Below are 18,959 nucleotides of genomic sequence, written 5' to 3'. Positions count from 1 at the left end.
AAATGCTCCAGTTCTGAGTAAAAACAGAAAAGAGAAGAAGAACTGCTTGCCAAGAAGAAAATGCTGTGTGTGTTCATGCTAATGGGCTTCCCACACCTCCGTTTACGTTGCCACCACAGTGCTAAAAGGAGCCTTAGTCTGGACGTGAGCATTTTACACTTCATCTGTCACCAGTTAAAAATAATAATAAAAATTGGAATGGTCTCATTGTTCTATCTTCTCATTTTTCTTCCTTTGTAAGGCAGGATCTTCTTGCAGCTGCAGATCAGTAAGCTGTCCACCCCCAAAGCCCGTCCTTGGCAGGTTCCTGTCCGTCTGTTGGGCAAAGAGGTGCAGCAGCTCCTGCACATGCAGAAAACACAGATGGTCCTAGTTCCTTCTGAAGAAGGTTAATGGGGTGACTAAGGATATGCCAAAAGTCTAATGTACTTCTGCAGACATCTTAAACCAGTACCAGCAGATCATTCCAGACTGTTCTGGTCCAAAGGTAGCCTTGCTTCTCAGGATCCAAAGTCCCAAATGGGAGTCCTTGCTTTTGGTGAAGTACTGTGAGTTTTGTACACCTGTAAAAATGTATCCATGTAAATTAAGTGAATTGTACTTAGTCATTTTGACTTCACAAGAAGAATGTGTGCACAGAGGTCTAAGTGCCATCACGCTTTTTCATTCTTTTTTTTCTTGCTATTTTAGCCTAATTTGCACAAGGAAAGGTTACTGGCAGGTTTCTCCAGTTGCATATTTGCAAATATGATTTATTTGCCCAGCAGAGGTGGAGAACCATTTGTGAGGGTGCTAGAAGCTTGAGGTCCAGGAATATTATAAAAATATTGCTAAAAAGGTGCTACAGAAATACTATGTAAAATAATATTTCTTTTACACTGCATAATATTATATAAAAAGGCACTGTTTGCCTTTTAATAAGAGCATCCTGCATTAAGACTAGGGGGAATGGCTTTAAACTGAATGAGGGTGGGTTTTAGGGCAGATGATAGGAAGTGATTCTTTACTGTGAGTGTGGTGAGGCACTGGCACAGGTTGCCCAGAGGAGATCTGGCTGCCCCAGCTCTGGATGTGTTCGAGGCCAGGCTGGATGGGGCTCAGAGCAGTGTGATCTTGTGTAAGGTGTCCTGGCCCATGGTGAGGCGGGTGAAACAAGGTGATCTGTAAGGTCCCTTTCACCCCAAACCAATTTGTATTTCTGTGATTTGTTGAATATAAAGAGTTGGCTGTCTGCTGCTGCTGGGGGCTGTTAAACTGAGTATCCACAGGGTTTTGAGGCTTTCTTGGGAGCACATAAGTAGGACTTGCATGGAGTAAAGGTTTTGTGCTCGCTCTCAGCATTTTTTGAGTGCCATTCAATTAAGATAAAAAGCTGTGACTCACAGGACATTGACTCAGCTCTTACCACTTGAACAAGCTCTCTGCCTGCATCCTGGCTTTTGCACTCCTTATTTCCCTAACCTGCAGACCTGCTTCCTTTTATACACCTGTTACACCAAAGTCACCCATTGGACTTCAGTGCAACACATCTAGATTTGTGACACTGTTTTCAGGAGGTGAATCAGGCTTACTTTTAGGAGCGGCTTATTTTTAAAATCTAAATGAGGCAATAGAAATAAATCCCTCACACCTACTAATCCACCAAGTCAGAGATGCCAAATTCAGATTCATCTTACTGAAATTTCAGAACATTTTCAAACTTGATTCTACCCTTACAGTTCAGACTGATTTGTATATCTAGGACTATTGACGTTGTGGTAGAAGGAATGTAGGATGTTACACAACACACCTTCAGTGATAACAATGTTTTCTCTGCTCAGAGGAAAGACTAAGTCATATCCCTTGTGTCTTGTATCAGCAGATGGGGTAAAGAGACTGCCTGTGATGTTTTCTGTTTAAGATTCACATGCTGGTTTAGGAGGAGATGTGCAGGTGACTGGAGACAGTACAAGCAAAACACATTTGTCTCAGTGCAAACAGGGCAGCCACAAATCTGGAGTAAATAGTTTGGTACTGGGAGCACTTTAGTTCTGGCTCTTGCATGGAGATGCAGCTCAGATCCAGGCTGTGTGCTGTTAGCTGCTTGGAAAAGCTTTAACTGATCTCTGCCAAACTCCTGCAATGCAGTCCTGTTTTCAACCTTTTCTTGTTTGGGTTTTTTTTTTTTTTTCTTCTTTCTTTTCCATTTTACAAGTGGCTGATTGATTGCCAGGACATCTGAGAGGAAGGGCAAGGCTTGGATAATCCATGACTCTGAGGCTGACTGTGGAGGGCAAATACTTTCTTCTATCCTTCTGCCTCCCCTTTTGCTCAGTGGGCAAGAAAAGCCTCATGTGATGATCTCTCCAAACCTGAGGGATGCAGAGATTTGCAATGAGGTCACCCACTTAGTCACTATAACCCAACTTGGGCAAAAATCTTTTCAACCAGCCCTTCCTCACATTAAATCACTGCCACCATATTTCAGAAGTGAAGTGTGATTCGAACCAGCACTGTGTTTGAATCTGGCAAAATGAGAGTGGAAGAGGAGACAAATTTTTTTCTGTATAGTGCAGAGCCAGTCCAGTGACTGCTGATGGGTCTCTCATCAACTACAGGTCAAGAGCACCTTGTCATTGCCTTGCCCTACCCTACCCTGCCCTGCCCTGCCTTCCCCCCACACCTCCCCTTGCCTCCACTCCCCTCTTCTATTTGGATTTTTTTTTTGTTTTCTGGGTTTTGTTATTAGATGGGGTGTATTTTCTTATTCCCTAGTTCAGAGTAGTCCCAAAAAAAGCATCAAGAGCTCCTCAACCATCTGCTCCCTCCAAGGTCTGATCATCTGTATCCAGATCCCCTCTAAGACATTTCTCTAACTTATTCTTAAAAGAGTTGGACAGTGGGATTTGCAGTGCTCCATCTGTTCCTCTGCTTGGAGCAACCGTGGGCCTTGAAAATGTTCTGCAGCTTCTAATCTGAATTTTCATTGTTTCCATTTACTTTCTGTCACATCCTCAGTAGACACAATAAGCAATTTATTATAATCCTCTTCAGAACACCCATTGTTAGGGTGCCCACCATTTACTTTGCTTCCCCAAGTGATAAATTTTCATAATACAATCTACTTAGTTTCATATAAATCATTCTTAAAAGAGTTGTGGGCGGGACTTGAAAAAAGCCAAACATTTATCCCTAATTGATTTGCTGGAATTTTTCTGTTTCTCCCTAACTATTTAAATAAAAATTCCCTGAAGGTCCCTCTCATCAGAAGGTTCAACAGCCCTCCACAGATTAGCCAGTAGAGCTCCCTATTGCTCTCCATTTCAGCTACAGTAACCTCATTGCAAAGGTCCCTTGCCAGCCTTTTGGGTCTGTGAAACTTTTTGTAATGCCACAGATGGGAGGCATAATGAGGTGTTTGCTCCCTTAACTCAGGAGGGCTCTAGACACATGTGTCTGTTTTTCTTTTAACCAAAAAATAACTCCTCCAGCCTGTTAACTGCTGTGGGGCCTGCGTGTATGAAGCTTATTTTACCTGGGCCCTGGCACACAGGTGTCCACATCACAGAAACCTTCCCAGATGGTGCTTATGTTGATTCTTCATTGGAAAGGCCAAGGACACAGTAGGGGTGAAAACTGGTCTGCTTTTTTACACTTTTAAATCAGTACTTCCATATGGTCCTAGGAACAGTAAAAGGTAGACATGGGGGTTCATCTATGCTCAGGACTCTATACCACGTTCACAAAGGAAATTCTCTATCTGATGTGGCCAATCTGGTCCTTGCTGCTACCTTAATATACAGCTTTTTAAAATTAGATAGAGAAAAAAAAAAATAAAATAAATTACTGAGCTCAGGACACAATCAGACAAATCAGTTGGTGAGCTTCAGAAATTCCTAGTTCTGCTAGACAGGATGCACAGGCCACTGCTTTGAGATGGAAAATAAAGTTACTCTTTTAAACAAGACGCATAGTGCAGGTGTGAGGAGTGTTGTAAAAATATTGTGTAAGTACAAGCTAATATGTTTTTAGTATTTTTCTATTCTTTACTTCAATTTCTTCAGCTAAAAGCTGTGATTTTCTTCTCATGAGGACAAAAAAAATCAAGACTGTCTGAAAGAGTGACAGTGCATTTTTCTCTCTGAAAAATCTGGATGATGAGTTGAAGAATTGATCTACACTTCATAGGATAATTCGTCCTCTGTTGATGCTGTTGACTTCATTACATTCTCTCTTTCAGATACGACAGCTTTGGCCGCCTGACCAACGTGACCTTCCCTACTGGGCAAGTGAGCAGCTTCCGCAGCGACACCGACAGCTCTGTGCACGTCCAGGTGGAAACCTCCAGCAAGGATGATGTTACAATTACAACCAATTTGTCCGCATCAGGGGCCTTCTACACCCTGCTCCAAGGTGGGTTGGGCCCCCATTCCCTTCCTGACCAGACTGCACACAATGGATCAGGAAACAGGCGTCGTCTTGATAATCCCAGTGCCAAAAATCACCTGCATTCTCAGTGCACCAGAGCTCCCCACATGCTGGTACAGACACACACTCACACCTACTTAGCCTCATTCCCTAGCACCGTGGGTGCTCTGCAGCTGTTTTTGTGCTCCATTCTCAGTCAGTCCCCTTGCCATGCAGGCTCGTGCAGCACAGTCCTCCATCATCATTACCATTATTGTAGTAACTAAAAGGGTTGCATAAATCAAGCCACGCTTCCAGCCAACCCCTTTGCTTCAGTCTCTTAATGGCTTCTGACTTAACAGTTGCTATCCTTCTGGAACAGGCTTCCAGCTGGTTGCTGGAGATCTGATTCTTTGTTCACTGGTGTTTCAAACATTCACAAGGAGGCATCCAGAAAAATGACCATCCCTGTGCCCAAAAGGTCTGTATTTGAGCTGAGAGGTAGCGTGGAGAGGTACAAAGGAGAAGTGGGCAGGTGGGGTAGGACTGGTGGGACCAGTTTATGGCTGTGGGAAATGAGCACGGTTGTGCCTGTGGTAGGAAGGTGGGAAGCAGAGGACTGATTCAGTGGAGGAAAAGGGAATGAAGTGGGAAATAAAAGAGGAATAAATAGCAGGGGACCACTGTGCTGACATGCTGGTACTGGCAGAGCCTGTACTGCACAGTGCCAGCCTGGATCTCCAGGGTCTGAAAGCTGAAGCCTCTTTGGGATCAGGATGAGCTATCACACCTATTTTCTGGGCTTGGGGAAAGGGAGGGAACTTTCAGACTCTGCTTTCTTTACTCCCCAGATCTCATTCACTCTGGCTATGACTGATTACAGTGGGGTGTGAAACATTTTCCCTCCTTGTGAGGAACAAACTGCTCCAAGTGGGGCAAGCATGTTCCAGAATGACATTTATTCCCACATCTCTTGGATACGATTTCTTTCCCCCTCCCTGTAACAACATCAGCCTTTCCTACAAGAAGGTACCTGCTATGAAAAGCCTGAAAACTAAAAACCTGAAAGCCTGAAACACTGCTTTTACCCTTCTGGAGAGAACAGCTGAGAGGGTTCTAGCCCCCTCAAACTGTCCCCATATTCCTGTAGGGAAATACAATGACTTTCTTATTCTTTACTGCTAGACAGATGCAACCTACCCCACCCCATCTCACTCACATTAAGATGAGTGGCAACAGCACAGACATGAGGTTGGCTTCACCTCAAGAGCCTAATTAAGCAATGGAGCCCACTGTTGGGGGCCCTTTAGTGACAAAATTGACTGTGGTGTGATTTATACACTCAGCACTGAAGGCACAGTTACATAATGGTGCCACAGTCAATTCTGTCATTGTCCTGCCCTCTGGCACAGGGACAATCCGGCCATTATGACATGCAGAATTACAAACAGCTTAACTATCTTCAGAAGTATAGAATTATGAAACTGTTTGCATCTGAAGAAACTCACTTAAAGATTTGAATAATGTTGCAGAAGAGGTAGGTTGGTGAACCAAATTCTTGGTGAACCTTTCAGGAAATCTGGATCACACTGTGAACAGGTGAGATCTGAGAAGGCATTTTCAGAAGATTGCAATTCCTGTAGGATATTAGGAGCTTCTACAACAGGCACATCAACAGTCCAGTGGGATTTTGTCTTCTGGACTAGTGACAAAATGAGCATTTGTTCAATGCCAAAGTAGGGCAGTAGTGCCCTAGAGCCAGAGCAGTCTAAAATACAGCATTCAGCGGCCTATGGATTTCATGTAGCCCTTGAGAAATGCCTTCCAGAGCCAGGGAAGAGTCTTCTCTTGGGAAAATTTTGAAAGTAGAGGATTTACATTCCCCACACTGTACCAGAGCACTGGTTACAATAACCCTTCTGTGGTGCTTATGTAACACAAATAGAACATCATGTGTCTGATTAATTTCAGGTAAACCTTCAAGCCTTCCTCTGCTTGCTGGTGAAGGAAAAAAGAGAGAGGAATATATTCACTGGTCAGGGATCTTTCACTGATTTGATTTAAAGCCCATCTCCTTGTACTTTAGCATCAAACCACACATCTAAGAAAGGTGTGGCAGCCAACTTGCTGGCCCTTCTTTCCATTTGCAGACTCAAGCATGTAGGGGCTTTTATCTAGCTGGAGTCTGTGTCAAAGACCATCAACTTACATACTCAGTGGTAGAGTTAAAATACTTGGATCTGCATTATGGATCACTGCTGTATGTTTTTTGGGCAAAATCCTGTACCCCAGTGGTTTCGTTATCACTGCTGTGTAAACTTGAGCAGTGGTTCTGCTGAGGTCTCTGTGGCAGAACTCCAGCTGGCTACCACAGGAACAGTATGAAACCCACATAAAAAAGGACCAGTTGGTGTCATGTTTTCTTCCCTAACTATACCAAACTGTTCTCTTTGCTGATCTATTTCTTGAGGACAAGAAATGGTAATTTCAGTGTGATCTTGTTTCCTGCTGAGCTATGGCAGAGCAACTAGTGAACAAAACCCAGCTTGCCTCAGAAAGGAAAAACCCTTAATGGAAATTTTCAATGGGTGTTTTTATTAACAATTAAGAGTTTATGGCAGCCTGGGAGACAGAAATGGTTATATTTTCCAGCTTTTGAAGAGCTTCAGATAAGGCAGTGTTTGTATAATATGTTTTAAAGCCATTCTGCACTAAGTCTCATGCTTTCTTACACTTCATGAGCCACTCTCTGCAGAGATAAATGCCAGCTGGAGATTCAAAGGATGAGCTTTCAGCCTGCCTGATTCCTGAAGGATGTAGAAGAGAGATTGCTCTTCTCTTCAACTCCTGAATTCCCAAATACTGGCCTCAAAATCTGATCTTTGATGAGCTAGTGGAGGCCAGATGTATAGAGATGTGTGGGAGCTTAATGTTTCTGCTTTCTCTCCAAACATGAGGACTTCAGTTGCCTCCTGAAAGCTTTCTCAAGGGAAAGGATTGGCTGTTGTTTGGGGAACTGGTTAGCATTAACTTGCTGTGCAATTTCCTGTCACTTGTGAGACAGTGAATGAGCTGAGAAAAGTAGGTGGCCCCACTTTCTCATATACTGTTGTGAAATTAGGATTTTAGGATATAAAAGCGTGGAAAGTTTTCAGTCAGACTGATTTAAAACAAATATCTCACCACATAGTGTTTTAGCCTAGAGGAAGAGGTTTGAACCTGCATCCTTTGGTAAGGATTACACAGTTTTTCACTTTTTTAACCTGTGCAAGGCTTTCTGCAAGAATATGAGGTGCCGAACCTCATCAGAATGAAAAAGCAATTGAACATGTTTACTTTCCCTGATGAAAATGATGTTTTGCTCCCGTTGAGTGGGACAGGTGAGTAACAGAGTGTGTTTGGTTACAACCATCCAAAATGCTCGTGCAGCCTAGGCAAGGGAGCAAACGAAGAGCTGGAGCTGTATCACCAAAGTTCAGCTAAGAACTCTTTTCTGTCTTCAGACCAAGTCCGAAACAGCTACTACATCGGTGCTGATGGCTCCCTCAGACTGATGCTCGCCAATGGCATGGAGGTGGCCCTGCAGACCGAGCCACATCTGCTGGCTGGCACGGTCAACCCCACGGTGGGTAAGAGGAATGTCACCCTGCCCATCGACAACGGCCTCAACCTCGTGGAGTGGAGGCAGAGGAAGGAACAAGCGAGAGGGCAGGTCACCGTCTTTGGACGTCGGCTGAGGGTAAGTGAGAACCACGAGCACTTTTGGCCTCCACTTCCCATCTCATCGGTCCCCAGTCTCGTGGCAGAAGGGGATAGGTATGATTTGTATTGTCTGCAAGAGGGATGGGGCTGCAGGACAGAGAATTGTCTGTTTACCCTCAGTGACATAACCTTTATGACTGTAGTATATCATTATGCCTCCTTATGTGCTGATGTTCCCTTAGCCATCAAAGGTGATGCTGCTGATCTCCCAACCTGTCCTCTGCATCCCTGGGAATGTGTGACCTCCCATCAGACACACAGATCCATCATCTCAGGCTGTTCAAGCAAACCAGGGACAGTTGTAACTATAAAATACCAGACCAGTTAGTGCAGGTGTTTTCTACCTGTGCTGCTGGTAGTCATAGAGCAGAGCACTGAAAGCCTTCTAAGCATATCAGGACAGGCTGAGAGAGCTGAGGTTGTTTAGTCTGAAGAAGAGAAGGCTCCAGGGAGACCTTAGAGCACCTTCCATTACCTAAATGGGCTCCAAGAGAGCTGAAGAGGAGCTTAGGGCAAGGACATAGCGTTATTGGGCAAGTGGGAATGAATTCAAACTGAAAAAAAAAGATGGTTTGGATTAGATATTAGGAAGAAATTCTTTTCTGTGAGGGTGATGAGACACGGGCACAGACCACCCAAGGATGATGTGGCTGCCCCATCCCTGAAAGTGTTCAAGGCCAGGTTGGATGGGGCTCTGAGCAACCTGGTCTAACGGAAGGTGTCTGTGCCCATGGCAGGAAGGTTGGAATTAGATCTTTAAGGCCCACTCCTACCCAAGCCATTCAGTGATTCTGTGAATACTGTTCATTAGGAAACCTCAGAAAAAACTCTGGATTCCTGAAATTGGTAGTCTGTTGAACCTGTTGAAGAACTGGGCTCACAAGGCATTGCACCACAATTGCTATTGTTCCCTGAAGTGTTACAAGCAGCTACAGCCTGACAGTACTCTCCCTCCAGGAGTGCCTAGACCTTTCTGTGCTTGAGACTGATGTGTTTTGAAAACATTGTTCCGCACAACGCACCTCATACTTGTCAGGGCTGTTTAAAGATCTTGCACAATAAGCTGTAATTCATCTGCTAACTGCTGGCAAAGCTGGGAACTTGTAATAGCAAGTCCTGTGCACTCACCCTGTACCTTGGTAGTCTCAGAGTCACAGGCTGATGAACGGTTCCTGGGAAGCTGCTCAGCACCTGGCAAATTCAGACCCTCTGAGAAAAATGCTTAGTGCTGTGTAATGCCACCCCAGCAAAAGGACTGCAGCTATTTATTCACACTTAAACTTGGCAGTAAATATCAATGCTCTGGTTTCAGGATATGTGTTTCCCAGTCCTTGCTCTTCACCTCTCCCCATTCCCTGCTGCATGACCCCTGCCACTTTGGTGTGATTTTTCCTGTCTCTCCTCGCTCACACTTGTCAAGTCTTTCTCTTCAATCTCTCCACCCCAGCCTCTGTTCTTTTCCCCGTGCATTGATAGCCTCGTATTTTGTTACCAGAAGAAAATATGCGAACAGTAATGAAAGCTGAAGCTGCTCTTTCAGTGTGAACTGCTGTGTATCTGCAGATCAGTTGTCATCACGCTTTTTTGTTGGGTTTGTCCTGAGGGGTTTATTTTATTTTATTTTATTTTATTTTATTTTATTTTATTTTATTTTATTTTATTTTATTTTATTTTATTTTATTTTATTTTATTTTATTCTATTCTATTCTATTTTATTCTATTCTATTTTATTCTATTTTATATTTTGTTTCATTTTAATAACTGATGAAATTTTCAGAAAGGTCTTTTTCTGAGAAGAGAGGGCCTTCTGAAATCTGCAGCTGGGTCACAGCTATTTGGTATTCAAAACAGTTTCCACTCATTTAACCACAGCTTAGCTGCCCATATCAGTTTTTTTGTCCCAAAATTTTTTGTAGTAGATTCAAACACAGAATGTATCTGTGTTTTATATTGTACTACAGTTGGAAAAACATGTGCAAAATTAATTTTCAGGCTAGTTGCTGGTATCCGTATAAATCTGCCAACATTTATTCACATTTTGAGCCTATCAGGACCCTTCTGGTGAATCAGAAGTATATCTTACATGGTCAAAGGACTCAGTTCTGGCTGTGTTCAGGGGTTCAAAGTTGTTGAGGGTGTACTAGATGTTTTAAGCCCTGTGTCTGTGCATGCATGGCAGCGTCTGCACCCCTTATACAACAACCTGCAAGGTGCTAATTGCCTCCCTGGGGATTGCACAACATTTAACATACTCTCTGGGTGATGTTCCCCACTTCCCTCACACCAATAATTGCTGCTTTCTCTGGCAGGAGAGAAACTTAGGAAAGTTAAATTCAACATGTTTTTGGGATGTTGATTTTGGGAAATGTTACCCTTTTCTATATGTGACTAAGTTACTACTTTCGCTCTCCCCTCACCCCACTGCTCGCATGAGACAGCAGCAATGCATAGTGCTTCATGGGGAAAGAACATCCCAAGGAGGCTCCAGCATCATTTCATGAAGTGAGGATCTGGACAGTGTAAAGAGTGATCCTTTCTGCTGTCATCACAAGAATCCATTTTTTATGGGTTGTGCCTTTTCCTCCTATGGTGTGCTTGTGGACTGGCAGCCTGTTGCCATGAGCTCAGCCAGCACCCAGCAAGATGAGGCCACTTCCAGACCTGCCTCCCTAGGAAATAACCCGAAACACAGTTCCTTATTGCATGGATAAGGCACACAGTAGAGACTTCTGCACAGATGAAGGGAAAGGAGACAACCGTGATAGCTTTTTCCTTGTTCCATCAGTGCTGACGTGGCTCTGTACTTGGCCAGGCAGCTGTAAAGCATCACAAATATGTTAAAGCAGCCCCTTTCACTTTTTCTGTCCCACACACCCCATGAAAAGTTGTGATTCTCTATCCACCCACGCGGTGGTGAGACATCTCTCTGCAGATTGGCTGGCTATGAATTCCACCTGTCCCTGGCCAACAGCAGCAACAGACTTCATTTGCAGAGAGAGAATTAAGAGAATTAAGTAAATCCTGCTTCAAAGAACAGGACTCTTCCTTTTTCTTTTTCTTTTTCTTTTTTTTTTTTTTTTTTTGTTCTTTATTCAACAAACTTGTTTTCAATAATGAAGGATGTAAAATAATCTCTGGGAATAGAGCAAATAGGACAACAAAAAGAGACAGAGCTGCTGGCTCAATTCTTTTATTTATTTAACCTGGTATGGTAACTCCTGTCATAATTCACTTTTTTTTCCCAAGACCTTGGCAGCAGGTTAGTGGTGGCATCAAGACCTAGTATCCCAGAAATCCCCATAGCTAACATGACCAGAAGGGGATATGGTGCTAACCATTCCTGTTATGCTGACTAATAAAGGTGTTCCAGGATGATCTCCACAATTTCTGCAGGACATTGAGGTCTGGCTATGGCCACTCCAACAGGTTTAGCAGTTTGCTGAGGAAGTTCCTTTGTAGGCAGCCATTCATCACATGGATGTTGTTGGCACCTGGAGTCCTCACTGCAGGAGCATTTGTGCCCTCCTCTGCTGAAGGTTGCCAGGCTGTTTTCATGAAAATCCTCTCCCTTTTTGTACTCTAGTGTTCCCAGGGAGATCAATGAACATTGTTTAATTATCAGTTAAGCTAAAGGAGTGCCAAAGAAAGCATTGGAGAAATCAGAGATGGTGGTGTCTTTATGCTCTTTTTTCTGCAGAGGAAGCTAAGGGATTGAATAAAGTACTGTGGAACGTGAGTTAGGGGTTAAATTTAGCCTCACACATTTTAAAGGGATGTCAAATCCACTGTGAACTGTGGATTTAAATTTACTCTGTCTTGATCCTGTGCTGATCACAAGCCTTGTCAAACACTCTGAGGGGCAAAACCTTTTTGCAGGAGGTTTTCAGACTCCATTCCAGAATAAGGTCTGGGATGGAGGATGGCACCTTATTTAGCTGCTCACCATAAAACACAGTTATTGGACTGCAGCCTGCAGCCCTGTCAGTTCTTCTGCAGAAAATTCACTTCTATACAAGGCATGCCCTTGAACAAGTATGAAAAAGATTTAGACCCTCTTCAGAGGCTACTGGCAGGGTAGGGTTCACTTTGCTTATCACCTTGAGGGGTTACTGTTTGCATTGCAGCACTTCACAGATGAAAGAGACAGTACATCAAGAGAGCGGAAGAAAACAAATCATTAAAAAATAAAATACAGGAAAAGCGAGATTGGTTTCAACTAGTCGCACAGACATTGCTTGCCAGAGCATAGGGAGGGTGGAACAATTTATGGCACCAGTCAGAGGACATTTGGACTGAGCTTAAGGAGCTATCGAGGGACCTGCTGTTTGGCCCTTCCAGCCCAGTGAGTGGCACTGCTGCTGACATACATCTCAGGAAGACCTTATTCAGCCTGGATGACTGTTCCAGCCCTAGAAGAGCTCTTCCCAGCTTTCTTGGCAAAGACCTGGAGCAAAAGAAGCTGCAGCTGCCAGGATGGAGCTGCTCTGTGAATATATGAGAGGCAGAGATGCTATTACTTCCTGCTTTGCTTTTCTTTTTTTGCAAGGAATTGCTTCTTGTGTTTCTCTCTCTATAGCAGCAAGCACCTAGGAGATACCAAATTCCTCTTAGTTACTCATGTGCATCTGTACTTAAGAGTTTTGATACGTTTTTAATTATTTTCCAGCTTCCCTGTTATAGTGGCTGATTTCTTCTCTCCCATTGCACATTTACACTCTATATCACACATATTTAATTAGAGCATTGTCTACCTTTCTACAGAGTTTCTTCCCTGAAGTCATATGTACCTTTTATCCTTGTTATCCATAAATTGAAAATTGTTGTTGCACTTGCCTCTTGCATCATCCTCACACTTACATCATGGCAACAATTCCTTCTCTCTCCAGCTCCTGTAATACCTTTTTCTGAATTCTGTCTTTCTGATGTCCCCATTCTCTAGGCTTCCGCATAGATGTCTGCCCATGCAAGACAAAGGCACTGCAATGATTCAGCCTTTCCCTCTCCTATTCTTCAGGGCTAATGAACCTCTTTGTTGATTCAACCCCATCCTTTCTCTGCAAGTCCAACCGTACAAAGTCCTACATGTCAAACTAAAATAAAGACCACCTCCATATTCCCCACCAAACCATGTCCTCAAGTGCCACATCTGCATGCTTTTGAAGACTTCAGTTAGGAGTGTCAGTGTTACCCAGAGCAGGATAGGGCAGTGTTTTTAACTAAATCTGAAAACTTCACAGCAAGCAGCAAACTCTGGTTTACTGACCTTAGCTGAATAGCTGCAAAGGGAACTGAAAACCAAGTCAGCTTTTTGGAGTCTGAGATTCATCCAAGAAGAACCTATACCCCTCCAGAAGAAAGATGTTCCCTAGCTGAAAGAGGTTTGGAAGTGGTGGGATGGAGAAAGAGCTGTCTTCACTTGCAAGCTCTTACTGGGAATACTGGTTTTCCTCCTTGCTTTCAAACCAGTACATTGCTCCTGTGGTGATGTGGTTTTGTAAGTCTCCTTGCACACATGACTAAAGATGAGTTGTATTATCAGCTCCTTTTTGTATTGCTGTGCGCTGCAATCCCTGAGTAGAAATGTATTCCTGCTCTTGCCTTTGAAGTAGATACCTTTGCTTACCTCGAGTGCCTCTGTATTTCCAAAGATCAGAGTATAATTATGCATCTCTGAATAACCCCAGGACAGTGAAGTTAAAGGTCCAGCTCTTACAGGACAGCTCCTGGTCTTTGTAAGATCTACAGTGGTTAAAGCCTCCATATTTCATCTCAGGAGAAATGCTTAACCTCCAATGCCTGCATTATATTCAGTAAACTCAGAGCAAACCACTGATTTCTGCTATGGTGGCACAACATCCATCTCTTTTCTACAAGTGTTTTCTGATATGCATGAAAGCAAAAGACTCAGTCTTCAAGGTTTGATAAGTAGAATATCTTGGAAATATTCCTTGCAATAAGTTGTCGTTCTGTGTTCTGTAGGTCACATCTGCTGTAGCAGTCCTAAATCTAGATTTGAGATATGAGCAATATTCCTTCACTGTGGTGTTTCAAAAGTACCATACTTCTGCCTCTCTCCTCACTGAAGTCAATAAAAGCAATGTTAGGATAACTCTTTGCTTTAAAAATTGTGTCTTATCCAGTAGCAATCAACAGCTGGATACTCTGCAGTGTGGTGTAAAGAGGTACTTGGTGAAACAAGGCTAGTGTTTCTAACTTACACTGTTTCCAGCTTCCTAATTCTCCCTCTTTTTCCTGTAGGTTCACAACAGAAACCTGCTGTCCCTTGACTTTGATCGTGTGACAAGGACTGAGAAAATCTATGATGACCACCGCAAGTTCACGCTCCGCATCCTCTACGACCAGGCAGGGAGGCCCAGTCTCTGGTCACCCAGCAGCAGACTGAATGGGGTCAATGTCACCTATTCCCCAGGAGGACACATTGCAGGGATTCAGAGGGGCACAATGTCAGAAAGGATGGAGTACGATCAGTCTGGCAGAATTACATCCAGAATCTTTGCTGATGGTAAATCATGGAGCTACACCTACTTGGAGAAGGTAAGAATGGTCTTACCGCTCAGAGATGGTGCATTTGAGGCACATGGGTTTTCTCCTTTGACATCAGTACAGCTGCACTCCTTCATCTCAGCTAATTGCTGGTCCTTATGGTCCGGTCCTCGTCTTCTGTCCCACTAAGGTGCACAAAGTGGCTTTCATGCCAGACCACCACAGAGCAGTTGAAAATTGTCAGAGATGTTTTTTTCCCAGTCATGCTGAGAGCATGTGAACAGTGAAGCTTTGACACATGATTTTTAAGCACAGTCTTGCTTTATTTCATTGACTGCAATATAAAATATGCTCAGATAAAGTCAACAGAGTGAGCAGTAGGAATTTCCAGCCAGATTTTCCATATGAAAACATTGGAAAAACAATAACCTATAGAGTATGACATCCTGCCTTCTTCAAGTGGTCCATTTCTACTTACAAAAATACATGATAATTAATAAGTAAGACATTAATTCAGCCATACTTTTAGCACACTTTACAGTGTCTCCCAGGGCCTTCACTCTGTAGGTTAGCATGGAACTTATATTTTCTAGGTATTACCATTCAGCATTACACTGCTCAATTACCCACAGATCCATGTATTATATATGTGGGACTGGAATTTTTTATTCCTGGTTTTTTGAATTTTTTTGTTTCCCTAAAACAGTTTAGGGAAACTGTGGCTGTGCCATATCTTTTTAAAAAGGAAAAAGTATTGACTTACTCCTTGTGTTATACAATCTATGTGGATTGTTTGTTATATGCAAAAAAAAATCCTGGAACAAATAAGTATGCGGGCAGAAGTTTGGAGGAAGAGGATAATAGAAGATGAGTTGACACAATGAATTAATTCATCATTGGAGGGTGTTGGGGGATACTTTTTCAAGCATTGTTTAAGTACCAATCTTATTTAGTTAGCTTTCAAAGTCTATTGGCACTTTGGTAAGACAGTTATGGGGTAGTGATTTAAAAAACTGAGCATTCTGAACTTGGACCTTCCTCACTGCATTAACTGCTTCTTCCACTGACCATTCCTGTTTGAGGATACTTGATGTGCTGTGCACAGCTTCTTACCTTTCACTGTTGAATTCTATGGTTCACAGAGATTTTTCATACTTGCCCTGCTCTTTGGATTGAGGAATCTTACAAGTCCTGTGAGAGTATAATTTTGCTGGAAAAACAGGGATATAATCTATACTTTTCTTCTTTCCATCCAGTCCATGGTGCTGCTCCTTCACAGCCAGAGACAGTACATCTTTGAGTTTGACAAGAATGACCGGTTGTCCTCGGTGACCATGCCCAACGTTGCCCGTCAGACTTTGGAAACCATTCGTTCCATTGGTTACTACAGGAACATCTACCGGCCACCAGAAGGCAATGCCTCAGTAATTCAGGACTTCACAGAGGATGAGCAGCTCCTCCACACTTTGTACTTGGGCACTGGGAGACGCGTCATCTACAAGTATGGGAAGCTGTCCAAGTTAGCCGAGATGCTCTACGATACCACAAAGATCAGTTTCACGTACGACGAAACTGCGGGCATGCTGAAGACCATAAACCTGCAGAATGAAGGGTTCACCTGCACAATCAGGTACAGACAGATAGGGCCCCTCATTGACCGACAGATTTTCCGCTTCACTGAGGAGGGCATGGTGAATGCACGCTTTGACTACAACTATGACAACAGCTTCCGGGTGACCAGCATGCAAGCGGTCATCAACGAGACACCTTTGCCTATCGATCTCTACAGGTACGATGACGTGTCAGGCAAAACTGAGCAATTCGGTAAATTCGGGGTCATCTACTATGATATCAACCAGATTATCACCACTGCTGTCATGACCCACACTAAACATTTTGATGCCTATGGCAGGATGAAGGAGGTCCAGTATGAGATATTCCGGTCTCTCATGTACTGGATGACTGTGCAGTACGACAACATGGGTAGAGTGGTTAAGAAGGAGCTGAAGGTTGGCCCTTACGCAAACACAACTCGTTACTCATATGAATATGATGCTGATGGCCAGTTGCAGACTGTGTCTATCAATGACAAACCTCTCTGGCGTTACAGCTATGACCTAAATGGAAACCTCCATCTGTTGAGTCCAGGGAATAGTGCCCGCCTTACACCACTCAGGTATGACCTCAGGGATAGGATTACTAGACTGGGGGATGTGCAGTACAAAATGGATGAAGATGGCTTCCTGAAGCAAAGGGGCAATGATATTTTTGAGTACAATTCAGCTGGCCTGCTCATCAAAGCCTACAATAAAGCAAGTGGGTGGAGTGTGAAGTACCGCTATGATGGCCTAGGAAGGAGAGTCTCCAGCAAAACCAGCCATGGCCACCACTTGCAGTTCTTCTACGCAGATCTGACCAACCCAACAAAGGTGACCCACTTGTACAACCACTCGAGCTCTGAGATCACCTCCCTGTACTATGACCTCCAGGGCCACCTCTTTGCAATGGAGCTCAGCAGCGGCGATGAATTCTACATAGCCTGCGATAACATTGGCACTCCTTTGGCTGTCTTCAGTGGGACTGGCTTAATGATCAAGCAGATACTGTACACAGCATATGGGGAGATCTATATGGACACTAATCCCAACTTCCAGATCATCATCGGCTACCATGGAGGACTGTATGACCCCCTCACGAAGCTCATCCACATGGGGCGGAGAGACTACGATGTGCTAGCGGGTCGCTGGACAAGTCCGGACCATGATATGTGGAAGCATCTGAGTAGCAATAACATAATGCCTTTCAACCTGTATATGTTCAAAAACAACAACCCCATTAGCAATTCTCAGGATATCAAATGTTACATGACAGGTAAGATATTTAAATTAATAAGCATTTTTTACAAGCTTGCCGTTGGCAAATAGGTGTCATGGTCTAACACCAGATGGAACTAAGCCCCACACCAGAGCTGCTCAGTCACTCCTCCCAGGTGGGATGGGAAACTGAAGAAGTGAGAAAACCCATAGACAGAAATTAAGACAATTTAATAGGAAAAGCAAAAGCTGCTTGTACAAGAAAAGCAAAGCCAGGAATTCGTTCTCTATTTCCCATCAGCAGGCAACCATCCCCAGGACAGCAGAGCTCTATCCCACAAAACAGTGGCTTGGGAAGACAAACCCCATCACTCCAAACGTCCTCTCCTTCCTTCTTCCTCGCCAGCTTTACATGACACCATATGGTCTGGGATATCCTTTGGGTCAGTCAGGGTCAGCTGTCTGGCTGTGTCCCCTCCCAGCTCCTTGTGCACCCCCAGCCCCCTCGCTGGTGGGGTGGGGTGAGGAGCAGAAAAGGCCTTGGCTCTGTGTGGGCACTGCTCAGCAGTAGCAAAACCATCCCTGTGTTACCAACACTTTCCAGAACAAATCCAACACACAGCCCTGCACCAGCTACTATAAAGAAATTTATCCTCACCAAAACCAGTACAATAGGTAATTCCTCTCTCAGTGCCCTGATCACCATAAGGTTTTCCATTCTTTAATTAATGGACATAAGTTTTAGATTGCCATTGGACCCCCATGTAAGGGGCATGTTTAATTCATTAGCGTAAATGGAGATTGTAATTACCAAACCTGTTTCCTTTCTCTTCTTAGGTTTTGTTCTTTTTATTTTGCTTAGAGTTTTTTATCCCCTCAGATATCTGAAGTTTAGCTACCAATTAATGTCCTGATAACCTTTCTCTTTTTAGAGGGGCAGCTCTGTTTATGCAGTTTGCCTAGAGATTTGTTTGCAACTAAACAAATGGCATACAGAATTGTTTCAACAGAATGGCAAAGCAATTCAAACATTTCATTGCAGTCAGCCATTTCAGTGTGTCTACATGACTACTACACCACTAGCTATGTAGCCCAAAGTTAATCGGCCTTGCAGGGTCAACAGTGTCTACAAAAAGTCAAGAAAATAAGGTACTTTAGACTTAGAGGACAGATTTTGGCGCACAGCTACCCCAAAGCTTGATGCAATCTCTGAACTACTTCCCCTGAAACTTTGTAAAATTGCTGTAATATGAGCTCTGGGGTATTTTTACACAAAATCCTTTTGTATGTTAAATGGCCTTCCTATATACATAGAATCATAGAATCATTTTGTTTGGAAAAGACCCTAAGATTATAAAGTCCGGTTATTAACCCAGCACTACCACATCCACCACTAAACAGTGTCCCTAAGTGCTTCAACTACATGCCTTTTAAATCCCTTCTCAGATGGTGTCTCCACCACTGCCCTGGGCAGCCTCTTCCAGACCTTGACAA

General features: G+C 43.6%; 1 protein-coding gene across 10 annotated transcripts in view; it reads left to right on the top strand.

Annotated features, from left to right (window-relative positions):
* TENM4 (teneurin transmembrane protein 4) overlaps nt 1–18,959 on the top strand; it is a 589,980-nt gene that overhangs the window by 555,435 nt on the left and 15,586 nt on the right. For all 10 annotated transcript variants that reach the window (XM_063148730.1, XM_063148734.1, XM_063148732.1 and 7 more), the window contains 4 exons: nt 4,220–4,392; nt 7,890–8,125; nt 14,407–14,703; nt 15,909–17,523. In XM_063148730.1, coding sequence (XP_063004800.1) covers nt 4,220–4,392; nt 7,890–8,125; nt 14,407–14,703; nt 15,909–17,523 — 2,321 coding nt within the window. The remainder of the gene's footprint in view (nt 1–4,219; nt 4,393–7,889; nt 8,126–14,406; nt 14,704–15,908; nt 17,524–18,959) is intronic.

The sequence above is a fragment of the Melospiza melodia genome, chromosome 2 (genome assembly GCF_035770615.1).
Source record: "Melospiza melodia melodia isolate bMelMel2 chromosome 2, bMelMel2.pri, whole genome shotgun sequence".
In the NCBI taxonomy this organism is placed as follows: domain Eukaryota; kingdom Metazoa; phylum Chordata; class Aves; order Passeriformes; family Passerellidae; genus Melospiza; species Melospiza melodia.
This window is presented reverse-complemented; position numbering and strand designations above follow the sequence as displayed.